The sequence below is a fragment of the Symphalangus syndactylus genome, chromosome 13 (assembly GCF_028878055.3).
Source record: "Symphalangus syndactylus isolate Jambi chromosome 13, NHGRI_mSymSyn1-v2.1_pri, whole genome shotgun sequence".
In the NCBI taxonomy this organism is placed as follows: Eukaryota; Metazoa; Chordata; class Mammalia; order Primates; family Hylobatidae; genus Symphalangus; species Symphalangus syndactylus.
Genome location: NC_072435.2, coordinates 25,021,960 through 25,045,722, shown reverse-complemented (window position 1 = coordinate 25,045,722; position 23,763 = coordinate 25,021,960). Strand labels below are relative to the sequence as shown.

General features: G+C 45.2%; 1 protein-coding gene across 4 annotated transcripts; it reads left to right on the top strand.

Annotated features, from left to right (window-relative positions):
• Positions 1-1,004: 1,004 nt before the first annotated feature.
• On the top strand, positions 1,005-22,979 carry LOC129460655 (zinc finger protein 845). Of its 4 annotated transcripts, XM_055238790.2 has the most exons (6): positions 1,005-1,063; positions 8,607-8,708; positions 8,880-8,932; positions 9,019-9,106; positions 13,616-13,742; positions 18,940-22,979. In XM_055238790.2, the coding sequence occupies exons 4-6, from the start codon at positions 9,092-9,094 to the stop codon at positions 21,708-21,710; spliced, it is 2,913 nt and encodes a 970-aa protein (XP_055094765.1). In that variant the 5' UTR covers positions 1,005-1,063; positions 8,607-8,708; positions 8,880-8,932; positions 9,019-9,091; the 3' UTR covers positions 21,711-22,979. The 4 variants fall into 4 exon arrangements, with proteins under 4 accessions (XP_055094765.1, XP_055094767.1, XP_055094768.1 ...); XM_055238793.2 differs by lacking the exon at positions 1,005-1,063 and having other exon boundaries at positions 8,069-8,708; XM_055238792.2 differs by lacking the exons at positions 8,607-8,708; positions 8,880-8,932.
• Positions 22,980-23,763: the final 784 nt, after the last annotated feature.

Below are 23,763 nucleotides of genomic sequence, written 5' to 3'. Positions count from 1 at the left end.
TGACGTCAGGAGTTCGAATACAGTCTGGCCAACGTGGTGAAACCCAGTCTCTACTAAAAATACAAAACAATTAGCCAGGCTTGGTGGCGCGCGTCTGTAATCCTAGCTAGTTGGGAGGCTGAGGCAAGAGAACTACTTTAACCCGGGAGGTGAAGGTTGCAGTGAGCCGAGATCTCGCCACTACACTCCAGCCTGGGTGACAGAGAAATACTCTGTCTCAAAAAAGAAAAGAAAAGAAAAATGTAAATATAAAAATGAAAGTAATAGATCTCTTCCACAAATGTGCTGGGACAACTAACTGGATATCCACACGAAAATGAATAATGTTGGATCCCTATCTCACAAAATCAAAAATTTTATTTAAAGAAATTTTAAAAAAGGAGAGAGAGAGAGAGACGAGGAAGAGAGCGCTGCCGGAGGAAGTGTTACTTTGTCGCCCAGGCTAACTTGGACCCCGAGGCTCAGCGATCCTCCCGCCACTGCTTCCTGAGTAGCTGGGACCTCAGGCTTTCACTCCGTGCCCGCATCTCTGCTGTGTTTAAGCAGCAGGTGGTGACCTCACTCATTCCTGGCCTGAGCACTCCGTCCCGCATCCCAGGCGGTGGCCCTAGGGAAGTCTCTGAAGCTGAGGACAGGGTGGACTCTCCTTTCCCAGTGAATGGAGAATAGAGAGAGGATTTCTATTCTATTCTTTGGGCCGTCAGCATGAAATCGTATGTTCCGCCCAGGCAGGGCTTTGCAGTTCACATTCTAGTTTGCATCCCCGTTTCAGACAATTCCAGGGCTTTTGAATCATGCCTCAGCCTTCCTGGCCGGTCTCGCCTCCAAAGCTCGAAAACAAGAGGCGCTGGGAGCCAGGTTGAGAGACTCACAGGTCCCGCCCCGGCCCCGCCTTCTGCCAATTCTAAAGGGGAAGGTCTCTCCGCTTCGCGCCCCGCCCCTACCTCGCTCAGGCCCCGCCTACCTCCTCGCGGATCCCGCCCGGGCCTGGCTTCTGTCCTGCGCGCGCAGATTCGCGCAAACCCGGAAGCGAATCGCATGGGGTGATGGTCCCACCGCAGCGGTGAGTTTTGCTCTGTGTTGTGTTAAGTCTGCGCTTCCCAGGTCCCCGGCGCTTCTGTACCTGGGACGTGGGGTCCCCATAGACCTGGAAATTCTCACCCGTCTTCCTTCACCCAGAGCAAATTTAGACGTCTCCGTGAGAGTCCAGGGGTCGCTTCCTTTTGGGTTTAAAGTCGCCCTGAGGATGGTCCCTTCCCGGGTCTTTCTGCTATAGGGCAATGTATACACTGCCCATCGCGTAGTTTTCCTGCTCAAAACCTTTTTCTGACTCCTCCCGACCCGCACTTTTTAAAGTCCTTACTGCGAGGCGGATTCCCGCCCTTGGCGCCTCCCAGCCTTGTCTTAAGGCGCCGTCGCCCCCCACCTCCCTCCTCGTTCCAGGCCCTTATGCTCCCCAGGTCTCCCCACCGCAGTCACCGCTTACCCTGAGCCTGCGTTGGGGAGGTGCCCGGGGCTGCCCTATGACACCGGGTGTTCTTGCCTGCCCTGCACCAGCCCCTGGAAAATGCGCTCCTCCGGGATGCAGGCGTCTAACTCCAAAGCCCCCTGTGATTGTGTGGGCCAAAAGGATCAGGAGACTGAGAGAGCAGTAAATAACCTGAGACAGAGAAAAGAAGAATGAGAAAGGCCATAACAGATGGCAAAGTAAAGGATGAGTGAGGGATTTGCCAAGAGAGAGCAAAAATGAAGAAGAAAAAAAAAAAAGCAGGAGGAGCAGATCCCAGGGAAAAAGAAAACAAGAGCTAGAGAGAGAAGGGGAGAATGAGAGAGATGTACAGAATTAGGGAGGGAAGCACAGTAATGAAGAAAGGGGGGCTGGGCGCAGTGGCTCACACCTGTAATCCCAGCACTTGAGGAGACTGGGGCAGAAGGATTGCTTGGGTCCAGGAGTTCAAGACCAGCCTGGGCAAAATAGTGAGACCCCCCCCCACCTCTGTCAAAAAAAAAAAAAAATTTTAACCGGGCGTGATGGTGCACACCTGTAATCCCAGCCACTCTGGAGGCTGAGGCAGGAGGATCACTTGAGCCCAGGAGGTCCAGGCTGCAGTGAGCCGAGATCATGCCACTGTACTCCAGTCTGGTCAACAGAGCAGACCTTGTCTCAAAAGATTAAAAGGGGTGGGGGACTTTGGGTTCAGATGAGTGGGTGAGTTCATTGGATATGATTAGTTGTGACATGTTGAATTCTGTGTATATAATCTAGTAACTTAAAACTTGTTTAAATTATACAGATGAGATTGAGAATTTTAAAATTCCTATCTATAAGACACGTACATTGTGTAAATCTTGGCATAGAGGTCAGCTTCCACTTGGAATCCCTATTCAGCCAGAGGGCAGTGACTTAATTCAATTGTGAGAGCATCTCTTCCCTCTTCCCATGGTGAGGTAGGAAATGGGGGAGTGAAGTGGGAGAAAATAATCACTTTCTGTTATTATGTAATAGTTTTAATTTAATTAATTTATATTTTGAGACAGGGTCTGGCTCTGTCGCCCAGGCTGGGGTGCAGTGGCGTGATCTCCTCTAACTGCAGCCTCAACCTCCTAGGCTCAAACGATCCTCCTACCTCAGCCTCCTGAGTAGCTGGGACCACAGGCGTGAGCCACCAAGTCCAGCTGGGTTTTGTATTTTTTTTTTTTGTAGAAACGGGGTTTCACTATGTTTCCCAGGCTGATCTCAATTCTGGCCTCAAAGGATCGTCCTGCCTTGGCCTCCCAAATTACTGGGATTACAGGTGGGATTACAGAGAGGAGCCATCACGCCCGGCCCATAGTACTTTCTAAAAGGGACATCAGGGCGTGGTGGCTCATGCCTGTAATCCCAGCACTTTGGGAGGTGGAGGTGGGCAGATCACAAGGATCACAAGGTCAGAAGTTTGAAACCAGCCTGACCAACATGGTGAAATCCCATTGCTCCTAAAAATTCAAAAATTAATTGGGCATGGTGGCACGCGCCTGTAATTCCAGCTACTTAAGGAGGCTGAGGCAGGAGAATCACTTGAACCTGGGAGGCGGAGGTTGCAGTGAGCCAAGATTGCACCACTGCATTCCATCCTGGGGGAGAGCGAGACTCCATCTCAAAAAAAAGAAACGGAACATCAAAGCCGGGCGTGGTGGCTCATGCTTGTAATCCCAGCACTTTGGGAGCCAATCACCTAAGGTCAGTAGTTTGAGACCATTCTGGCCAACATGGTGAAACCTCGTGTCTAGTAAAAATACTAAAAAAGTAAGCTGGGCGTGGTGGCGTGCATCTGTAGTTCCAGCTGCTTGGAAGGCTGAGGCATGAGAATCACATGAACTTGGGAGGTAGAGGTTGCAGTGAACGGAAATGGTACCACTGCACTGCAGCCTGGGGGGCAGAGCGAGGCTTCATCTCAAAAAAACAAAGAAACAACAACAAAAAATGAAAGCAAAAGGGACATCAAAAGTGCTTTTGTTCTCGTTGTGTAACATATTTTCTTTTTTTTCTTTCTGGTTCCTCTTCCTTTTTTTTTTTTTTTTTTGCAGTTTTACTTTGAGATAAATCTTAGTTTTAAATATTTCTTTTTTAATACATAATCACTTCTGAAAGATGCGTTTGTGGCATCCTATAACCAGCTCACATCATTCAGTTATTTTCCCGTTGACATCTGAATTTGTTTGATTTTTTAAAAAACAATTTCAAAATAGTTTCTGTTTGAAATTAGTTGCGTCTGGTCCAGATCGAGGTCTGCATGCTTTCTAGTCTTTATTATTTATTGGAAACGTTTAACATCAAAATGTAATTTAACCAGTTAGCCTGTTTTTCAGTTTTCTTTCCTTATGTTATTTGTTAAAATCTTGAGCTGTGAGCTATTAAGTGCATGTTTCCCTCAAGGCACCTCTGGTCCATTTGGACAAATGTTGAAAGCCCAGCTCCTCACTGTGCCTCCACAGCCCTGTGTCCAGGGCCCCTGCCAGTGTGCCATCTCCTCCTGGGAGCTTGCCCTCATCTCATGACTCCCTCTGCCCCAGTCATATTCGCTTTTCTCTTTTCCCAAACACTAAAACCCTTCCTGTCTCAGGTTGCTGTCCCTGCTCTTACTCTATGTCCCTAAATGATCACGGCCCTGTGCCTTTCTCCTCCTTCAGGTCTGGGCTCAGAGCTGTCTCCCATGCCCGCCCACCCCCATCTCAAGTTCCCTCTGCCCGACAGTCTCTATCACGTCACTCAGATTTTATTATCTCTGCATCAGTCACATCAGAAACACTCTTTTTATTTTATTTTATTTTATTTTGAGACAGAGTCTCACTCTATCATCCAGGCTGTGAGTGTAGTCTTGTGACCTCTCCCTGCAACCTCTGTCTTATAGGTTCAAGCAATTCTTCTGTCTCACCCTTGCAAGCAGCTGAAATTAAATGTGTGTGCCACCACAGCCGGCTAATTTTTGTATTTTAATTTTAATTTAATTTAATTTAATTTAATTTAATTTTACTTTTGAGTCTCAATCTGTCTCCCAGGCTGGAGTGCAGTGGCATAATCATGGTTCACTGCAACCTCCACCTCCCAGGTTAAAGCAATTCTCCTGCCTCAGCCTCCTGAGTAGCTGGGATTACAGACTCCCATCAAGCCCAGCTACTTTTTGTATTTTTAGTAGAGATGGCGTTTCACCATGTTGGTCAGGCTGGTCTCGAACTCCAGACCTCAAGTAATCCACCTGCCTTGGCCTCCCAGAGTGCTAGGGTTACAGGCATGAGCCACCACGCCCGCCCCAATTTTTGTATTTTTAGTAGAGACAGGGTTTCACCTTGTTGGCCAGGCTGGTCTCGAATTCATGACCTCAGGTGATCCATCTGCCTAGGCCTACGCATGTGCTGGGATTATAGGCAAGAGCCACGGTGCCCACCCAGAGATGCCTTTCTGCATGGATTATTTTGAGTGTTTTGTGTCTCCCTTACTTGAAGGACACACAGTTCCCATCTTGGCCACAGGAAAACTGCAGCATCTACTCTGGGGTTGTGGTTCAGATGCTGAGGCATCCTCAGGGAAGACGCAGGGCCTGGGGCAAGTGTGAGGATGGTCCCACGTTTCTTCTGGAAATTTCAACTCTTTTTTTTTTTTTTTTTTGAGATGGAGTCTCGTTCTGTCGCCCAGGCTGGAGCGCAGTGGCGCAATCTCGGCTCACTGCAAGCTCCGCCTCCCGGGTTCACGCCATTCTCCTGCCTCAGCCTCTCCGAGTAGCTGGGACTACAGGCGCCCGCCACTATGCCCGGCTAATTTTTTGGATTTTTAGTAGAGACAGGGTTTCACCATGGTCTCGATCTCCTGACCTCGTGATCCACCCGCCTCGGCCTCCCAAAGTGCTGGGATTACAGGCGTGAGCCACCGCACCCGGCCTGGAAATTTCAACTCTAATTGATCTGAACTTCCTGTGGCTATTTATTTCAGTCAAAATAAGAGGAGAAGGCCTCACTAAGGTCAGAAAGCCCTACAGACCAGACCCTGTGTCCTCAGGCAGTGCCGAGGCATCCCCACTTTTGTCGTCTGTGTCACTGCCTCACTCCAGCTCCTGGGTCTCTGTGCTCTGCACATCACCAGGGCCCAGTTTGGCCGTTATGGGCAGGGGCTTTGCCACCAGCAGGTGATGCGCTCAGAGTCAGGGGTCCTGGATTCCCTTCAGGAAGGGTGGGGAGAAGGTCAGGGACCTGAGGGGCATGAAGGACACACTCCTACACAACTAGTTCTGTTCCGGAGGAGCTGGAGGCTCCATGACTTCAGGAAAGATTCTTCCAAGGATCAGAGTGCAAACAGCACAGTGAACTGCAGCCCGAGGGCCACCTCCTCCTGCCAGGCCAGTGGCGATGACTCTTACTGGCTTTTCCTTGCCTGTCATGGCACGTGAGCATACACACACACACACACACACACACACACACAGACTAGCAGCGATGACGCTCTACTGGCTTTTCCTCGCCTGTCATGGCACGTGAGCATGCACGCGCGCGCACACACACACACACACACAGATACTCACACACTCACTCCCACACACAGTCACAAGGCAGCTGGGGAGTCAAGGGTCAGGATGCTATAATGTAAATGTGTGGCCATGTGTGGTGGCTCACGCCTGTAGTTCTACCGCTTTGGGAGGCTAAGGCAGGCAGATGATGAAGTCAGGAGTTCGAGACCAGCCTGGCCAACATAGTAAAATCCCATCTCTACTAAAAAAAAAAAAAAAAATGAAAAGAAAAAAGAAAAAGAAGAAATGAGCCAGGCATGGTGGTGTGCATCTGTAATGCCAGATACTCGGGAGACAGAGGCAGCAGAATGGCTTGAACCCGGGAGGCAGAGGTTGCAGTGAGCTGAGATCGCGCCATTGCACTACAGCATGGTGACAGAGCAAGACTCCATCTCTAAATAAATAAATAAATATGCTATAATGTAAATGTGGAGCACAAATATTTTTTCCACAAAGAGGGGCCACTGGTTCCTGGGAAGGGAGTTTGAGGGTTACAGCCCTGGTCATGGCCAGAAGACTTAGGAACTGGAGGAAGGAAAAGCTGTATTTATCCTCACAGGATGCCCCTGTGCTCAGCAGCTGGTAGAACAGATGGGCTGATCTAATGGAGTGACATTTAGAAAAAGGGGTTTTTCTCTCCACCCAGCACACACCGTCACCCACCCTATGCACACTCCTCCCTTTCCCGTTGTCTCCTCTAGAATGGCAAAGTTGGTGCTTCCCCAGGTGGGCGTCTGAGGGAGGGGAGTGGTTTCTCTGCCTGTCCTTGATCCCCTCCCTCAAGTCTTCCACCTTCCTGTCCGGTGTTCTATTCTGATGCTCATTGCCTGCAATTCTATCAGTTTGCACCATCCCAAGACCCAACTAAGACCCAAGGATTTGAGGCTGGAAATATTTAAGCCAATGTCATTGCCAAGTGAGAAGTCTTAGACCCCAGGAATTTTTCTTCATTGAGAGTCTGGGCAGCCAGGAAGCCTCTCCTCTTTCTGCAGAGTTTAGGTCAACCAGGACCCTGGCACACATGAAACTCCAGAGAGGACATACTAGTATCACTCAGTCATTCTCATTCATTGACTCAGTAGCTATGGAGCTATAGTATATGCCAGGGGACACAAATAGAGGTGCTGTCTGTGCCAGGGATCAAAATGTTAAACCAACAGAGTATACTTCCCTGCTTTATCCAGGTTATTTTTCATTTTTATTTATTTGAGGTGGAGTCTCATTCTGTCACCCAGGCTGAAGTGCAGTGGTGCAATCTCAGCTCACTGCAACCTCCCCCCTCTGGGTTCAAGCGATTCTCATGCCTCAGCCTCCCAAGTAGCTGGGACTACAGGCACCCACCACCATGCCTGGCTAATTATTTATTTATTTATTTTGAGACAGAGTTTTGCTCTTGTGTCCCAGGCTGGAGTGCCGTGCTGTGATCTCAGCTTACTGCAACCTCCGCCTCCCAAGTTTAAGCAATTCTCTTGCCTCAGCCTCCTGAGCAGTGGGGATTACAGGCATGTGCTACCATGCCCAGCTAATTTTTGTATTTTTGGTAGAGACAGCCTTTCACCATGTTGGTCAGGCTGGTGTTGAACTCCTGACCTCGTGATACGCCTGCCTCAGCCTCCCAAAGTGTTGGGATTACAGGCATGAGTCACTGCACCTGGCCTAATTTTTGTATTTTTAGTAGAGACGGGGTTTCGCCATGTTGGCCAGGCTGGCTTCGAACTTCTGACATCAAGTGATCTGTCCGCTTTGGCCTCCCAACGTGCTGGGATTGCAGGTGTGAGCCACTGTGCCCAGCCTCATCTCGTGGCTTTAAACTTTACCCCCATGGCCCCTGCAGAACTCTCCCCTGAACGCTACAGTCCTGTGTCCAGTTGACTCCTTAACTCTGCTGGGAGGATGAACAGGCATCTTCACCTTCATGTGTCCAAAGGTGACGTCCCGAACTTCCATAAATGCATTCCCTCATGCTCCTGCCCTTCTCAGATGAGGGTGACCTTGTGCTTCCTAGGATATCACTAAAATCTCAGCATGCTTTTAAAATGTAAAGGATAGGCCGGGCGCGGTGGCTCACGCTTGTAATCCCAGCACTTTGGGAGGCCGAGGCGGGCGGATCACGAGGTCAGAAGATCGAGACCACGGTGAAACCCCGTCTCTACTAAAAATACAAAAAAATTAGCCGGGTGTGGTGGCGGGCGCCTGTAGTCCCAGCTACTCGGAGAGGCTGAGGCAGGAGAATGGCGTGAACCTGGGAGGCGGAGCTTGCAGTGAGCCGAGATTGCGCCACTGCACTCCAGCCTGGGCGACAGAGTGAGACTCCGTCTCAAAAAATAAATAAATAAATAAATAAAATAAAATGTAAAGGATAATTACATTATTTGTAAGGGTTTTAATTTGTAATATAAAGAAAAAATTACATGTTTACTCACAATGGGTGAAGAAATTCATCATTTTAAAAATTATTTGGAGTTTTGGGAGAAAAATGTTGGAAGACCTCGTCCCTGCCTGATGTGCCCCCCAGGACCTCTCTGACCTCGTCTCTTTCCTGTGTCCCCCTCCCTCCCTCTGCTCCAGCCATGCGGGCCTCTTTCCTGTTCCTGGGCCGAGGTTGCTCCTGCCTCAAGGCGTTCACGTGGGCTGTCCCTCTGTTGGAACTCACTGGCCCCTCAGCTGCAGGTGCAAACACCCCTCCTTCCCCAAGTCTCTGTTGTGATATCACCTTCTCAGCGGGTACTTCTGTGACCCACCTCCCATTTAACACTCCAGCCACACCCTCACCCCCACATCTGGTCCATATTGGCTGCTCTGCATGCTTCTTTTTGTTTTTTCACCTTCCACTGCCTGCAGGAGTTTATCGTCCCTGGTGTGGTGGGCAGCAGAGGGGACCGTATTTCCTCAGGGTGAGGTCTCCTTTGTATGTGTCGTTGTGTTAGAGGGAGGGTATGTGTTGATTCTGAGCAATAAACAACATATTTCTAACATTCAGGATTGACTTCTAAAGATTGTTGGTACGTGAGGAAGAAACCCAGAAGAGGAAGAGGAAAGCAAAGGAGCCAGGGATGGCTCTTCCTCAGGTGAGATGATATTCTCGGTGGATTGTTCTGTCTCCTTCCTTTCAGAAACCCTGGGCCTTGGAGTTGGGAATCTTCTCTGAGTCTGAAGCGTCCTGCCTGAGATGTTTGCTCACACTCACCCATGCCTTCCTTCAGTCCCTCTCATCTCACTTAGATTCCATCTCTTGTGACCGAGTGACATGAACTTGGGAAGAGGCTGCACTGGGCGTGGTCCTGGGAAGGGCTCACACCCAGACATGGATGGAGATGGGGTGAGGGTTCCGTGGTGTCAGTGCTGTTGGGCAGCAGGGATTGTTCAGGGGCCACATCTGGATGCACTGTCAGCTCTCTGTGGACCAGGATTAGAGCAGCTGCCACTGGAAGTCACGCATTAATGTGCACAAAGTACGTGGTAAATTCTAGAAAAGGCAACCAATAAGGGGAAATGTTTTCTGCCTGATTTTATACTACAGTTTTAGGTAATTGAGTGAGTTACTATGTTTCTGACTCCAAAAATCTTAGTAATTAGAATGGAAAGTTCATACACAGACGTGAATGATAGCAGGTGTTTTATTCCATCATTACTTTAAGAATATGAAATCAACCTAAATAATAGCAGGAGATTCATTAAGCCGTTCTTAGCACATTAAGCTCATGGAGACTGTGGTGTTACTGTGGAGAGGCTTGTGAAACAGGTGTTTTCAGGAAAAATGGTTATAATTTTTCTCAAATATGGGAACAGTACTTTTTATCCTAGAGGATGGTGCCATATTCTCATTCCACCTATTATTATTTTTATATTATTATAATATTATTATATTTTAAATATACAAAGTCTTGCTTTGTTGCCCAGGCTGAAGTGCAGTGGCATGATCTTGGCTCACGGCAACCTCCACCTCCCAGGTTCAAGAGATTCTCCTGCCTCAGCCTCCCAAGTATCTGGGATTATAGGCATGCACCACCACACCCGGCTAATTTTGGTGCATTTTTATTAGTGACGGGCTATCACCATGCTAGTCAGGCTGGTCTCAAACTTCTCACCTCAGGTGATCTGCCTGCCTCAGCCTCCCAGAGTGCTGGGATTACAGGCACGAGCCGTGCCCAGCGCCACCAATTATTATTAAATATATATTTTTATATTTAAACATCACATGATGTATACATTTGTTTTCTGGTAAAACTCCAAGCAAAGCTGCAGCTTAGACCCATTGCTATAAAGCATCTCTTTTCCCTGTCATGTCCTCTACCCTCCTTCTAGCCTCATTGTAGAGCCGCTACTGTCAGTTCTGTGCCGTGGGTCAGAGCAAATCTTGCACGTATGTATTTCTGCATCGTTATGAGACTAGAAAAAATTCTGCAGTAAATTTAAAAAATATATATTTATGATTTTACTTTAGGTTTGGGGCTCCATGTTCAGGTTTGTTACATAGGTAAACTAGGGTCATCGGGGTTTGTTGTACAGATTATTTCATCACTCTGGTATTAATCCCCGTATCCAATAGTTATTTATTCATTTATTTGAGACTGAGTTTTGCTCTTGTTGCCCACACTGGAGTATAATGGCATGATCTCCTGCAACCACTGCCTCCCAGGTTCAGGCGATTCTCCTGCCTCAGCCTCCCGAGTAGGTGACATTACAGGTGCCTGCCACCACTCCTGGCTAGTTTTTGTATTTTTACTAGAGACAGAGTTTCACCACGTTGGCCAGGCTGGTCTTGAACTCCTGACCTCAGGTTTTCCACCCACCTCGGCCTCCCAAAGTGCTGGGATTACAAGCGTGATCCACCGCGCCCGGCCCCCAATAGTTATTTTTTTCTGCTCCTCTCCTTCTTCCCACCCTCCACCCTCAAGTAGACCCCAGTGTCTGTTGTTTTCTTCTTTGTGTTCCAGTAACTATTTTACTTTGATATTTGATCCTACTGGTTGTGAAAATTTACACGTTGTCATGTTAGTAAACATGGCTAGCTTGCCCTTTGACATCTGCATTGGAAGTTGACTGGATGACATGTGGGTTCTTTGCGATTTTTCTCTGTATGAAGAGTGCCATAGTGGCTGCCTCTGCACATGCCTGCATTCCTACAGATATCTGAAGCTTCCTCCAGGTCAGGCAGTTGAAAGGGTGATTGCTTCCTCTAGGATGGAGCATTTCCTGTTTTCTTAGATCTGACAAGATTCCCCCCTGCCCCCAACTGCCAAAGTATCTTCTTCTACCAAGATGTGATTCTTCTTAAGTTAAACAAAACTTGTTGCCAGGCGTGGTGGCTCATGCTTGTAATCTCAGCACTTTGGGAGGCCGAGGCAGGTGGATCACGAGGTCAGGAGATCGAGACAACGGTGAAACCCCGTCCCTACTAAAAATACAAAAAAAAATAGCCGGGCGTGGTGGCGGGCGCCTGTAGTCCCAGCTACTCGGAGAGGCTGAGGCAGGAGAATGGTGTGAACCCGGGAGGCGGAGCTTGCAGTGAGCCGAGATCGCGCTGCTGCACTCCAGCCTGGGCGACAGAGTGAGACTCCGTCTCAAAAAAAAAAACAAACAAACAAAACAAAACTTGCTACTTTTTATATTTTTAAAACCTTTCTATATATGCACACCCACATACACAAGTATACACACAAATATACTATACATATATACACACAAATGTATATATTTTGAACAACTTTTATTTTTTGAAAATCTGGGGGAAATGACAATCCTTTGTATTAACATCTAGTTTTTTGTGAGTCTCTGTAGGTTTTATTCTTTTATGGACATATGTATGTATAAAATGGATTTTCATACTTTGAATAATCTAGTTTTCATGTATTTTGTTTTATTTTGAGACTGGGTCTCACTGTGTTGCCCAGGCTGGAGCACAGTGGCACGATCTTAGCTCACTGCAACCTCCACCCTCAGGCTCAAGCCATCCTCCTATCTCCGGCTCCCAAGTAGGTGGAACCACAGGTGCGTGCCACCATGCCCGGCTAATTTTGTTTTTTTTTTTTTTGAGATGGAGTCTCTGTTACCCAGGCTGGAGTGTGATGATGAGATTTAGGATCACTGCAACCTCTGCCTCCTGGGATCAAGCAATTCTCTTGCATCAGCCTCATGTGTAACTGGGATAACAGGCGTGTGCCACTGTGCCAGGCTGGATTTTAGTTTCTGATCCTGATCTTTCACTGCGGACATTGTCATCTCTGAAGACATCACTCATACCCTGTCTCATCTAGATACTGAATGTCACTTGCATTGTCAATAAAAGTTTCTGGGCCAGGCACGGTGGATCACGCCTGTAATCCTAGCACTTTGAGAGGCTGAGGCAGGCAGATCATGAAGTCAGGAGTTTGAGACCAACCTGGCCAATACGGTGAAACCCCGTTTCTACTAAAACTACAAAAATTGGCTATGAGTAGTGGTGGGCACCAGGAATCCCAGCTACTCAGGAGACTGAGGCAGGAGAATCACTTGATCCTGGGAGGTGGAGGTTGCAGTGAACTGAGATGGCACCTTTGCATTCCAGCCTGGGTGACAGAGCGAGACTCTGTCTCAAAAAGAAAAAAAAAGTTTCTAACATTTCTATAAGGAGAACCCTACATTGATTTTTATTTTATTTTATTTTATTTTTATTTTATATTTTTATTTATTTTATTTCATTTATTTTATTTTATATTTTATTTTATTTTATTATTTTATTTTGAGATGGAGTTTCACTCTTATTGCCCAGGCTGGAGTGTAATGGCACAATCTCGACTCACCACAACCTCCGCCTCCCTGCTTCAAGCAACTCTTCCTCAGCCTCCCAAGTAGCTCAGATTACAGGCATGCGCCACAACGCCTGGATAATTTTTGTATTTTTTCTTTTTTAGTAGAAATGGGATTTCACCATGTTGGGTAGGCAGGTCTTGAACTCCCGACCTCAGGTGATCTGCCCGCCTCAGCCTCCCAAAATGCTGAAATTACAAGCATGAGCCACTGTGCCTGGCTCCTTCATTGATTTTTTTGTGTGTATTTTTTGTATTATCCACAAACATTAGAAATTCATACTGCGAGAGTATTGTGACCTCTTCAAAAGGTATAATAAGGCCGGGTGTGGTGGCTCATGCCTGTAATCTCAGCACTTCACGAGGCCGAGGCAGGTGGATCACGAGGTCAGGAGTTCGAGATCAGCCTGACCAACGTGGTGAAACTCCATCTCTACTAAAAATACAAAAATTAGCCAGGCGCGGTGGTGCCAGCCTGTAATTCTAGCTACTCATGAGGCTGAGGCAAGAGAATTGCTTGAACCTGGGAGGCAGAGGTTGCTGTGAGCCGAGATCATGCCACTGCACTCTGGCCTGGGTGACAGAGCGAGACTCCGTCTCAAAAGAAAAAAAAAAAAAAGAAGTATAATAAAACACAACTCAGAAGACCTCATGTGGTGAAAAATCCCTTCCTCGGATGTCAGAACATTCACTGCAAAATCCATGCTTTCCCCTCTCTCCTTTTCTCATTTCCTGTAAAGATAAGAACTCCTCCCACAACCATTTCCTTAAAATGTGTTTTCATTTCAGGGTCTGTTGACATTCAGGGATGTGGCCATAGAATTCTCTCAGGAGGAGTGGAAATGCCTGGACCCTGCTCAGAGGACTCTATACAGGGACGTGATGCTGGAGAATTATAGGAACCTGGTCTCCCTGGGTGAGCATAACTTCCCTCCAGAAGTGGGGATGTGCCCTTGCGTATCTTTGTATTTTCTCTTTTTTTTAGATACAGTGTCTTGCTGTGCCACCCAGGGTGGAGTGCAATGGTGTGATCATGGCTCACTGCAATCTTGAATTCCTGGGCTCATGTGATTGTCCCACCTCAGCCTCCCCCAGTAGCTGGTACAGCTGCATGCCACTATGCCGGGCTACTTTTTTAGTTTTTTTTTTTTTTTTGGTTTTTTTTGTAGTTGTTTTTGTTTTTGTTTACAGACAAGGTTTTCCTGTGTTGTTGAAGTTGGTCTTGGTCTCCTGGGCTCAAGAGATCCTCCTCAGCCTCCTGAGTAGCTGGGATTACAGGCGCCAACCCCCATACCTAATTATTGGTTTTTATTTTTTAAATTATAGCGTATGTGTGTCCTTAGGGCTAATATGAGTTTTCTGTGGACAACATGTAGTTGGTTCCTGTTGACTGAGCCAGTCTTTGCCTTCTGAGTGCAGAGTTAAATATTTACATTTGAAGTATTACTGATGGAGAAGACCTTACCGTTGTGTTTTTGTTACATATTATCTGTATTTCTTGTGGGTTTCTTTTGTTACTCATTCTCATTTATTACTTTTTGTGTTTAATTGCTTTTTTGTGTAGACATGCTTTGACTCCCTTCTTATTGACTTTCGTTTATGATGGAGTCTCACTCTGTTCCCAAGGCTACAGTGCCGTGTGCGATCTTGGCTCACCATGGCCGGCTTCACCTCTCCGGCTCAAAAAATTCTTGTGCCCCGGTGGCTCACGCCTGTAATCCCAGCACTTTGGGAGGCTGAGGCAGGCAAATCACCTGAGGTCAGGAGTTCAAAACCAGCCTGGGTAGCATGGCGAAATTCTATCTCTACTAAAAATACAAAAATTAGCCAGACACGATGGTGGGTGCCTGTAATCTCAGTTACTCAGGAGGCTGACGCAGGAGAGGGGCTTGAACCCGGGAGGTGGAGGTTGCAGTGAACCAAGATCATGCCACTGCACTAGAATCTGAGCGACAGAGCGACACTCTGTCTCAAAAAAATTTTCATCACCTGCGAAAACTATTCTTTCTCCACGAGAACTCTTTGTTATTTATGTTAGAATTATTTCTGTGTGTGTTGCATTTTCAATATCACATATGTATGTGTTTTCTCATGCTATTTTCCTCTAATAGGAAAGAAAGTTGAATTATGAAGAAAAGGTACACTTAGACAAGTTTCTGTGTCTGTCCTTTTATTTGCTTATTTATTTATTTATTTATTTATAAGGCGAAGTTTTGTTCTGTCACCCAGGCTGGAGTGCAGTGGCACAATCTCAGGTCACTGCAACCTCTGACTTCCGGGTTTAAGCGATTCTCCTGCCTCAGTTTTCCGAGTAGCTGGGATTACAGGCATGTGCCACCATGCCTGGCTAATTTTGTATTTTTAGGAAAGACAAGGTTTCTCCTTGTTGGTCAGACTGGTCTCGAACTTCTGCCCTCAGGTGGTGATCCGCCTGCCTTGGCCTCTTAAAGTGCTGGGATTACAGGTGTAAACCACCGCATGCAGCCTATCTGTCTTTTTATTTACCTTTACTGGAGAACTTTTTGTATATTTGTGGGTTGGAGTTACTCTTTAGACTTCTTTCATTTCTTTCTTTCTTTTTTTTTTGGGAAGGAGTCTCTGTCTGTTGCCCAGGCTGGAGTGCAGTGGCGCGATCTTGGCTAACTCCCACCTCTGCCTCCCAGGTTCAAGTGATTCTCCTGCCTCAGTCTCCCAAGCAGCTGGGACTACAGGCACGTGCCACCACAGCCGGCTAATTTTTTTTTTTTTCTATAGAGATGGGGTTTCACCATGTTAGCCAGAAAGGTGCTGAAAGGATGGTGCTGATCTCCTGATCTTGTGATCCTCCTGCCTCAGCCTCCCAAAGTGCTGAGATTACAGGCATGAACCACCGTGCCCAGCCAGCCTCAAAGTTTTTAAAACATGTTACTGTTATTAGATTGGCTTCAAGTATTGCAGTAGTACAGTCTCTAAACTTCCTTTGCTTAATAAGATTTGTCAGCCTTCGGTGATGTTGATGATGGGATGCTCCTGTTCCTGTCTCAGTCATTTCACTGTCCTCTCAGAAATAGCTTAGACTGGCCAGCCAAGGTGGCTCACGCCTCTAATCCCAGCAGTTTGGGAGGCTGAGGTGAGTGGATCGCTTGAAGTCAGGAGTTTGCGACCAGTCTGGCTAACATGGTGAAACATCAAATCTACTAAATACAAAAAATTGGCCAAGTGGAGTGACTCACGCCTGTAATCCCAGTTCTTTGGAATGCTGAGACGGGGGGATCACCTGAGTTCAGGAGTTTGAGGCCACCCTCGCCAACATGGTGAAATCCCGTCTCCGCTAAAAATACAAAAATTAGCTGGGCATGGTGGCGGGCACCTGTTATCCCAAGTACTCGGGAGGCTGAGGCAGGAGAACCACTTGAACCTGGGAGATGGAGGTTGCAGTGAGCCGACATTGTGCCACTGCACTCCAGCCCGGGTGACAGAGTGAGACTCTGGGCTGAGGTGGGAGAATCTCATCAGGCAGGAGAATCATGGCATTACACTCCAGCCTGGGTGACAGAGCGTGACTCAATCCCAAAAACAAACAGAAAAGGAAATAGCTTAAACTGGGAGGCTTACAGCACAGACATTTATTTCTCATGAATTTGGAAAGTGGGAAATCCGAGAGCAAGGTGCCAGCCAAAGTGGTTCCTGGCGAGAGCCTTCTTCATGGTTTAGCCCAGCCACCTTCCTGCTGTGTCCTGACATGGTGGAAAGAGGAACAGACAACGAGCTCTTTAATGTCTCTTTTTATGAAAGCACAAGCCCTATTCACGAGTAGTCAACACCCGTGACCAAATTGTCTCAAAGGCCCCATCTGCAGAACATCCTATTGGAGAATAAGAACTCTGAACATGGCTTTTGGCCAATAAGAACATTCAGACCAGGGAGCCTGCATCATCTCCTTTATGTTTTTATTGTGCAATTTGTTTTATGCAGTGTTTTCTCTGATCTCAGTTTATAAATTTTCCCAGTACACATTCTATGTTTTATATTTTGTGCATAGTGAACTAGATAACTAAGGCCAATGCATATATATGGAATTGCTGTATTGCCTGGCTGTTTCATAAATGTAGTTGTGACATCGTAGTTGCACCTTCTGACATTGTTAGTCAATTCTTTTTGTTTTTTGTTTTTTGTTTTTTTTTTGAGACGGAGTCTCACCCTGTCACCCAGGCTGGAGTGCAGTGATGCAATCTCGTCTCACTGCAACCTCTGCCTCCTAGGTTCAAACGATTCTCCTGCCTCAGCCTCCCGAGTAGCTGGGATTACAGGCTCCCGCCACCATGCCCAACTAATTTTTTTGTATTTTTAGTAGAGTTACGGTTTCACCATGTTGGCCAGGCTGCTCTTGAACTCCTGACCTCGTGATCCACCTGCCTTGGACTCCCAAAGTGCTGCGATTACAGGCATGAGCCACAGTGCCCAGCCGTTAGTCACTTCTTATTCCTTATGCTGTGTATTATTTTGACATCATACATCAGAAGGTAATGATCTTAGCATGTATTTCAGTTCTTATATTGTATGCTGCTGGTAAGTAGAAATTGTGGCTTTTTTTCTGTTTTTTCTTTTGGTTTTGGTTGTGGTTTTTTTTTTGAGACAGAGTGGCGCGATCTCGGCTCACTGCAAGCTCCCCTTCCTGGGCTGATGCCATTCTCCTGCCTCAGCCTCCTGAGTAGCTGGGACTACTGGCACCCGCCATCACACCCAGCTAATTTTTCTTATTTTTAGTACAGATGGGGTTTCACCTTGTCAGCTAGGATGGTCTCGATCTCCTGACCTCATGATCTGCCCGCCTCAGCCCCCCAAACTGTTGGGATTACAGGCGTGAACCACCGTGCCCGGCCGTGGCTTTTTTCTTAATAGGAAATTGTTTAGAATTCTGCAGGCTGTATAAATGTACTTATTATTTGCTTGCTGATTTTATGGGTTACCTTATTTTACTAATTAATTTTTATGATTTTACATAAGGCTTTTCGTTATGTGGTATGCAATATAACTGACACAGTCCACTCGTTAATGTCACAAAATGCTGCCCAGCGCTATGGCTGACACCTATAATCCCAGGAGTTTGGGAGGCTCGGGCAGGTTAATTGCTTGAGTCAAAAGTTCGAGGCCAGCCTGTCCAACATGGTGAAACCCCATCGCTACTAAAAATACAAAAATTGGCCAATCATGGTGATGCATGCCTTTAATCCCAGCTACTCAGGAGGCTGAGGCAGGAGAATGGCTTGAACCCAGCAGGCGGAGGTTACAGTGAGACGAGATTGGGCCATTGCACTCCAGCCTGTTGTGACAGAGCGAGACTTCATCTCAAAAATATAAAAATACAAACAATTTTTTAAAATGTCACAACTTGCCTTTTCTGCATGAATGTAAGTAATTTTATAACAGTTATTAAGAAAAATATTGTATTAACTTTTTAATTTTTTTTTGAGATGGACTCTCACTTTGTCACCCAGGCTGAAGTACAGTGGTGCAATCTCAGCTCACTGCAACCTCTGCCTCTTGGGCTCAAGCAATTCTTGTGCCTCAGCCTCCTGAGTAGCTGGGACTACAGACATGGGCCACCACGCCTGGCTTAATTTTGTAATGTTTTCTTATCTTCTCAGTGCTATGATTATTTGACAATACAGAATCTCCATTGATTTTGGTTATCCTTAAATGAGCTTGTTGTGTATTATTTACCAATATAGTATATCGTGTGGTCCTTTAGCATTTATTTGTATATAGTAAATATGCTGTAAATATGAAGAATATATGCTTTTCTCATTGATATGACAGTGATATGTTTTTTGCAAAGTCTTACACACTTTAGGGTCACAGTGGAAAAATACTCCTTACTTTAGGCTTATACACATTTGTGCGCTGTCAGTGTTTTGACGTGATATTGGAAATAGGCTCCCGTAGAAATGATTTGAAGTACATGTAATCGCCCTTTATTTATTGAAGAATCTTACCCTTTTGTGTTCCTAAACTTTCAAGATAATGTTTGGGAAGTTTAAAATAAGTATTGTTTTTAGTGTCACATTTACACATTTCAGTATTATTTACCATCTGTACTTAAGTGGAAACCTATTGGTGTTTATATTTTGTAGATATCTCTTCCAAATGCACGATGAAGGAGGTCTCATCAACAGCACAAGGCAATACAGAGGTGATCCACACAGGTACATTGCAAAGACATGAACGTCATCACATTGGAGATTTTTGCTTCCAGGAAATGGAGAAAGATATTCATGATTTTGAGTTTCAGTGGAAAGAAGATGAAAGAAATAGCCATGAAGCACCCATGACAGAAATCAAAGAGTTGACAGGTAGTACAAACCGACGTGATCAAAGGCATGCTGAAAACAAGCCTATTAAAGATCAGCTTGGATTAAGCTTTCATTCGCATCTGCCTGAACTGCACATATTTCAGACCGAAGGGAAGATTGGTAATCAAGTTGAGAAGTCTGTCAACAATGCTTCCTCGGTTTCAACATCCCAAAGAATTTCTTGTAGGCCTAAAACCCACATTTCTAATAACTATGGGAATAATTTCCTGAATTCTTCATTACTCACACCAAAGCAGGAAGTACACATGAGAGAAAAATCTTTCCAATGTAATGAGAGTGGCAAAGCCTTTAATTATAGCTCAGTCTTAAGGAAACATCAGATAATCCATTTAGGAGCGAAACAATATAAATGTGATGTGTGTGGCAAGGTCTTTAATCAAAAGCGATACCTTGCATGTCATCGTAGATGTCACACTGGCAAGAAACCTTACAAGTGTAATGATTGTGGCAAGACCTTCAGTCAGGAGTTAACCCTTATATGCCATCATAGACTTCATACTGGAGAGAAACATTACAAGTGCAGTGAATGTGGCAAGACCTTCAGTCGAAATTCAGCCCTTGTAATTCATAAGGCAATTCATACTGGAGAGAAATCTTACAAGTGTAATGAATGTGGCAAGACCTTCAGTCAAACGTCATACCTTGTATACCATCGTAGACTTCATACTGGAGAGAAACCTTACAAATGTGAAGAATGTGACAAAGCTTTCAGTTTCAAATCAAACCTTGAAAGACATAGGAAAATTCATACTGGAGAGAAACCTTACAAGTGTAATGAATGCAGCAGGACCTTTAGTCGGAAGTCATCCCTTACACGCCATCGTAGACTTCATACTGGAGAGAAACCTTACAAGTGTAATGAGTGTGGCAAGACCTTCAGTCAGATGTCATCTCTTGTATACCATCATAGACTTCATACTGGAGAGAAACCTTACAAATGTGAAGAATGTGATGAAGCTTTCAGTTTCAAATCAAACCTTGAAAGACATAGGAGAATTCATACCGGAGAGAAACCTTACAAGTGTAATGATTGTGGCAAGACCTTCAGTCAGACATCATCCCTTGTATACCATCGTAGACTTCATACTGGAGAGAAACCTTACAAATGTGAAGAATGTGATGAAGCTTTCAGTTTCAAATCAAACCTTGAAAGACATAGGATAATTCATACCGGAGAGAAACTTTACAAGTGTAATGAGTGTGGCAAGACCTTTAGTCGGAAGTCATCCCTTACACGCCATCGTAGACTTCATACTGGAGAGAAACCTTACCAGTGTAATGAGTGTGGCAAAGCCTTTCGTGGGCAGTCAGCACTTATTTACCATCAGGCAATCCATGGTATAGGGAAACTTTACAAATGTAATGATTGTCACCAAGTCTTTAGTAATGCTACAACCATTGCAAATCATTGGAGAATCCATAATGAAGAGAGATCGTACAAGTGTAATAGATGTGGCAAGTTTTTCAGACATCGTTCATACCTTGCAGTTCATTGGCGAACTCATAGTGGAGAGAAACCTTACAAATGTGAAGAATGTGATGAAGCTTTCAGTTTCAAATCAAACCTTCAAAGACATAGGAGAATTCATACTGGAGAGAAACCTTACAGGTGTAATGAATGCGGCAAGACCTTTAGTCGGAAGTCATACCTTACGTGCCATCGTAGACTTCATACTGGAGAGAAACCTTACAAGTGTAATGAGTGTGGCAAGACCTTCGGTCGAAATTCCGCCCTTGTAATTCATAAAGCAATTCATACTGGAGAGAAACCTTACAAGTGTAATGAGTGTGGCAAGTCCTTCAGTCAGAAGTCATCCCTTACATGCCATCGTAGACTTCATACTGGAGAGAAACCTTACAAATGTGAAGAATGTGACAAAGTTTTCAGTCGCAAATCAAGCCTTGAAAAACATAGGAGAATTCATACTGGAGAGAAACCATACAAATGTAAGGTTTGTGACAAAGCTTTTGGGCGTGATTCACACCTGGCACAACATACTAGAATTCACACTGGAGAGAAACCTTACAAGTGTAATGAATGTGGCAAGACCTTCCGTCACAATTCAGCCCTTGTAATTCATAAGGCAATTCATAGTGGAGAGAAACCTTACAAGTGTAATGAGTGTGGCAAAACCTTCCGTCACAATTCAGCCCTTGAAATTCATAAGGCAATTCATACTGGAGAAAAACCTTACAAGTGTAGTGAATGTGGCAAGGTTTTTAATCGAAAAGCAAACCTTGCACGTCATCGTAGACTTCATACTGGAGAGAAACCTTACAAGTGTAATAAATGTGGTAAGGTTTTTAATCAACAAGCACACCTTGCATGTCATCATAGAATTCATACTGGAGAGAAACCTTACAAGTGTAATGAGTGTGGCAAAACCTTCCGTCACAATTCAGTCCTTGTAATTCATAAGACAATTCATACTGGAGAGAAACCTTACAAGTGTAATGAATGTGGCAAGGTTTTTAATCGAAAAGCAAAACTTGCACGTCATCATAGAATTCATACTGGAGAGAAGCATTAGAAATATGAAGAATGTGACAAAGTTTACAGTTGCAAATCAAGTCTCGAAAGACAGGAGAATTCATACTGGAGAGGCAGCTTACAAATGTAAGAGTTTGTGACAAGAATCTCGGGCGTGATTCACTCCTGGCACAAACTAGAAGTCACACTGGAGAGAAACCTTACAAGTGTACTGAGTGCGGCAAAGCCTTTAGTGGGCAGTCAACACTTATTCACCATCAGGCAATCCATGGTATAGGGAAACTTTACTAATGTAATGATTCTCACAAAGTCTTCAGTAACGCTACAACTATTGCAAATCATTGGAGAATCCATAATGAAGAGATATTTTAAAAGTGTAATAAATGTGGCAAATTTTTCAGACACTGTTCATACCTTGCAGTTCATCGGGAAACTCATGCTGGAGAGATCTTACAAATGTCATGATTGTGGCAAGGTCTTCAGTCTAGCTTCATCTTATGCAAAACAGGAGAATTCATACAGGAGACAAACTTCACAAGTATGATTGTGGCAAAGCCTTTACTTCATGTTCACACCTAATTAGACATCAGAGAATCCATACTGGACAGAAATCTTACAAATGTCATCAGAGTGGCAAGGTCTTCAGTCCGAGGTCACTCCTTGCAGAATATCAGAAAATTTATTGTTGAGATGATAGTTCCAAATGCAATGAGTATAGCAAACCATCAAGCATTCATTGACATTAGAGTCAATTCAGCACTGACTTGAGTTTGAGTTGACTTAACATTGAGTTCAAGCATTAATTGACATTAAAGTGTTTATGTTAAGAAGATTGGGCCAGGCGGGGTGGCCTGTAATCCCAGCACTTTGGGAGGCCAAGACCAATAGATCACTTGAGGTCAGGAGTTTGAAACCAGACTGGCCAAAACATGAGTCACTTTTCCCAGCCTGTATTTTGTTTCTTTAATAAAAACTGTTAGGGGTTTTCATGGGTATGTGTTGAATCTAAATCACATTGTTTGTATAATCATTTAACAATATTAAGACTTCCAATCCATCAATATGGGTTGTATGTCTATTTAGTTTTTTTGATCAATGTAGATTTCAAGGTACAAGCTTCTCACCTCCTTAATTCAGTTTATTTGTAAGTATTAAGTTTCATAGCAAATTGAAGTGTGTTCATAAGTTTCTTTAAACATTTATTGTTAATGTAAGGAAATTCAACTAATTTTGGGTGCTGATTTTGTATTCTGCAAATACACTGAGTGGGTTTATTAGTATCAGTAAAATCTTGGTTGATTCTTTGTGATTTTCTTTCTTTCTTTTTTGAGACAGTCTCGCTCTGTTACCCAGGCTGGAGTGCGTTGGCATGATCTCGGCTCACTGCAGTCTCTACCTCCCTGAGTCAAGTGAATCTCCTGCCTCAACCTCCTGAGTACTGGGACTACAGGCCCATGCCACCATGCCTGGCTAATTTTTGTATTTTTAGTAGAGATGCGGTTTCCCATGTTGGCAAAGATGGTCTCAGTCTCCTGACCTCATGATCCACCGTCCTTGGCCTCCCAAATTGCTGAGATTACAGCCATGAGCCACCACGCCCAGCTTTTTTTTTTTTTTTCTTTTTTTTTGAGAGGGAGTCTCACTCTTGTCACTTGGACTGGAGTGCAATGGCACGACTTGGCTCACTGCAACCTCCGCCTTTCGGGTTCAAGTGATTCTCCTGCCTCAGCCTACCGACTAACTGAGATTACAGGTGCCTGCCACCGTGTCCGCGTAATTTTTTTCTATTTTTAGTAGAGACGGGATTTCACCATGTTGACCAGGTTTGTCTTGCATTCCTGACTTCAGGTGATCCGCCCCCCTCAGCTTCCCAAAGTGCTGAGATTACGGGTGTGAGCCACTGCACCCAGCCAGTGATTTTCTATATAGAATGTCATATCACCTACAAAGAAATAATTTTTTTTTTTGAGACAGTGTCTCGCTCTGTTGCCAGGCTAGAGTGCCATGGCATGATCTTTGCTCACTGCAACCTCTGCCTCCCACGTCCAAGCAATTCTCCTGTCTCAGCCTCCTGAGTAGCTGGGACTACAGGC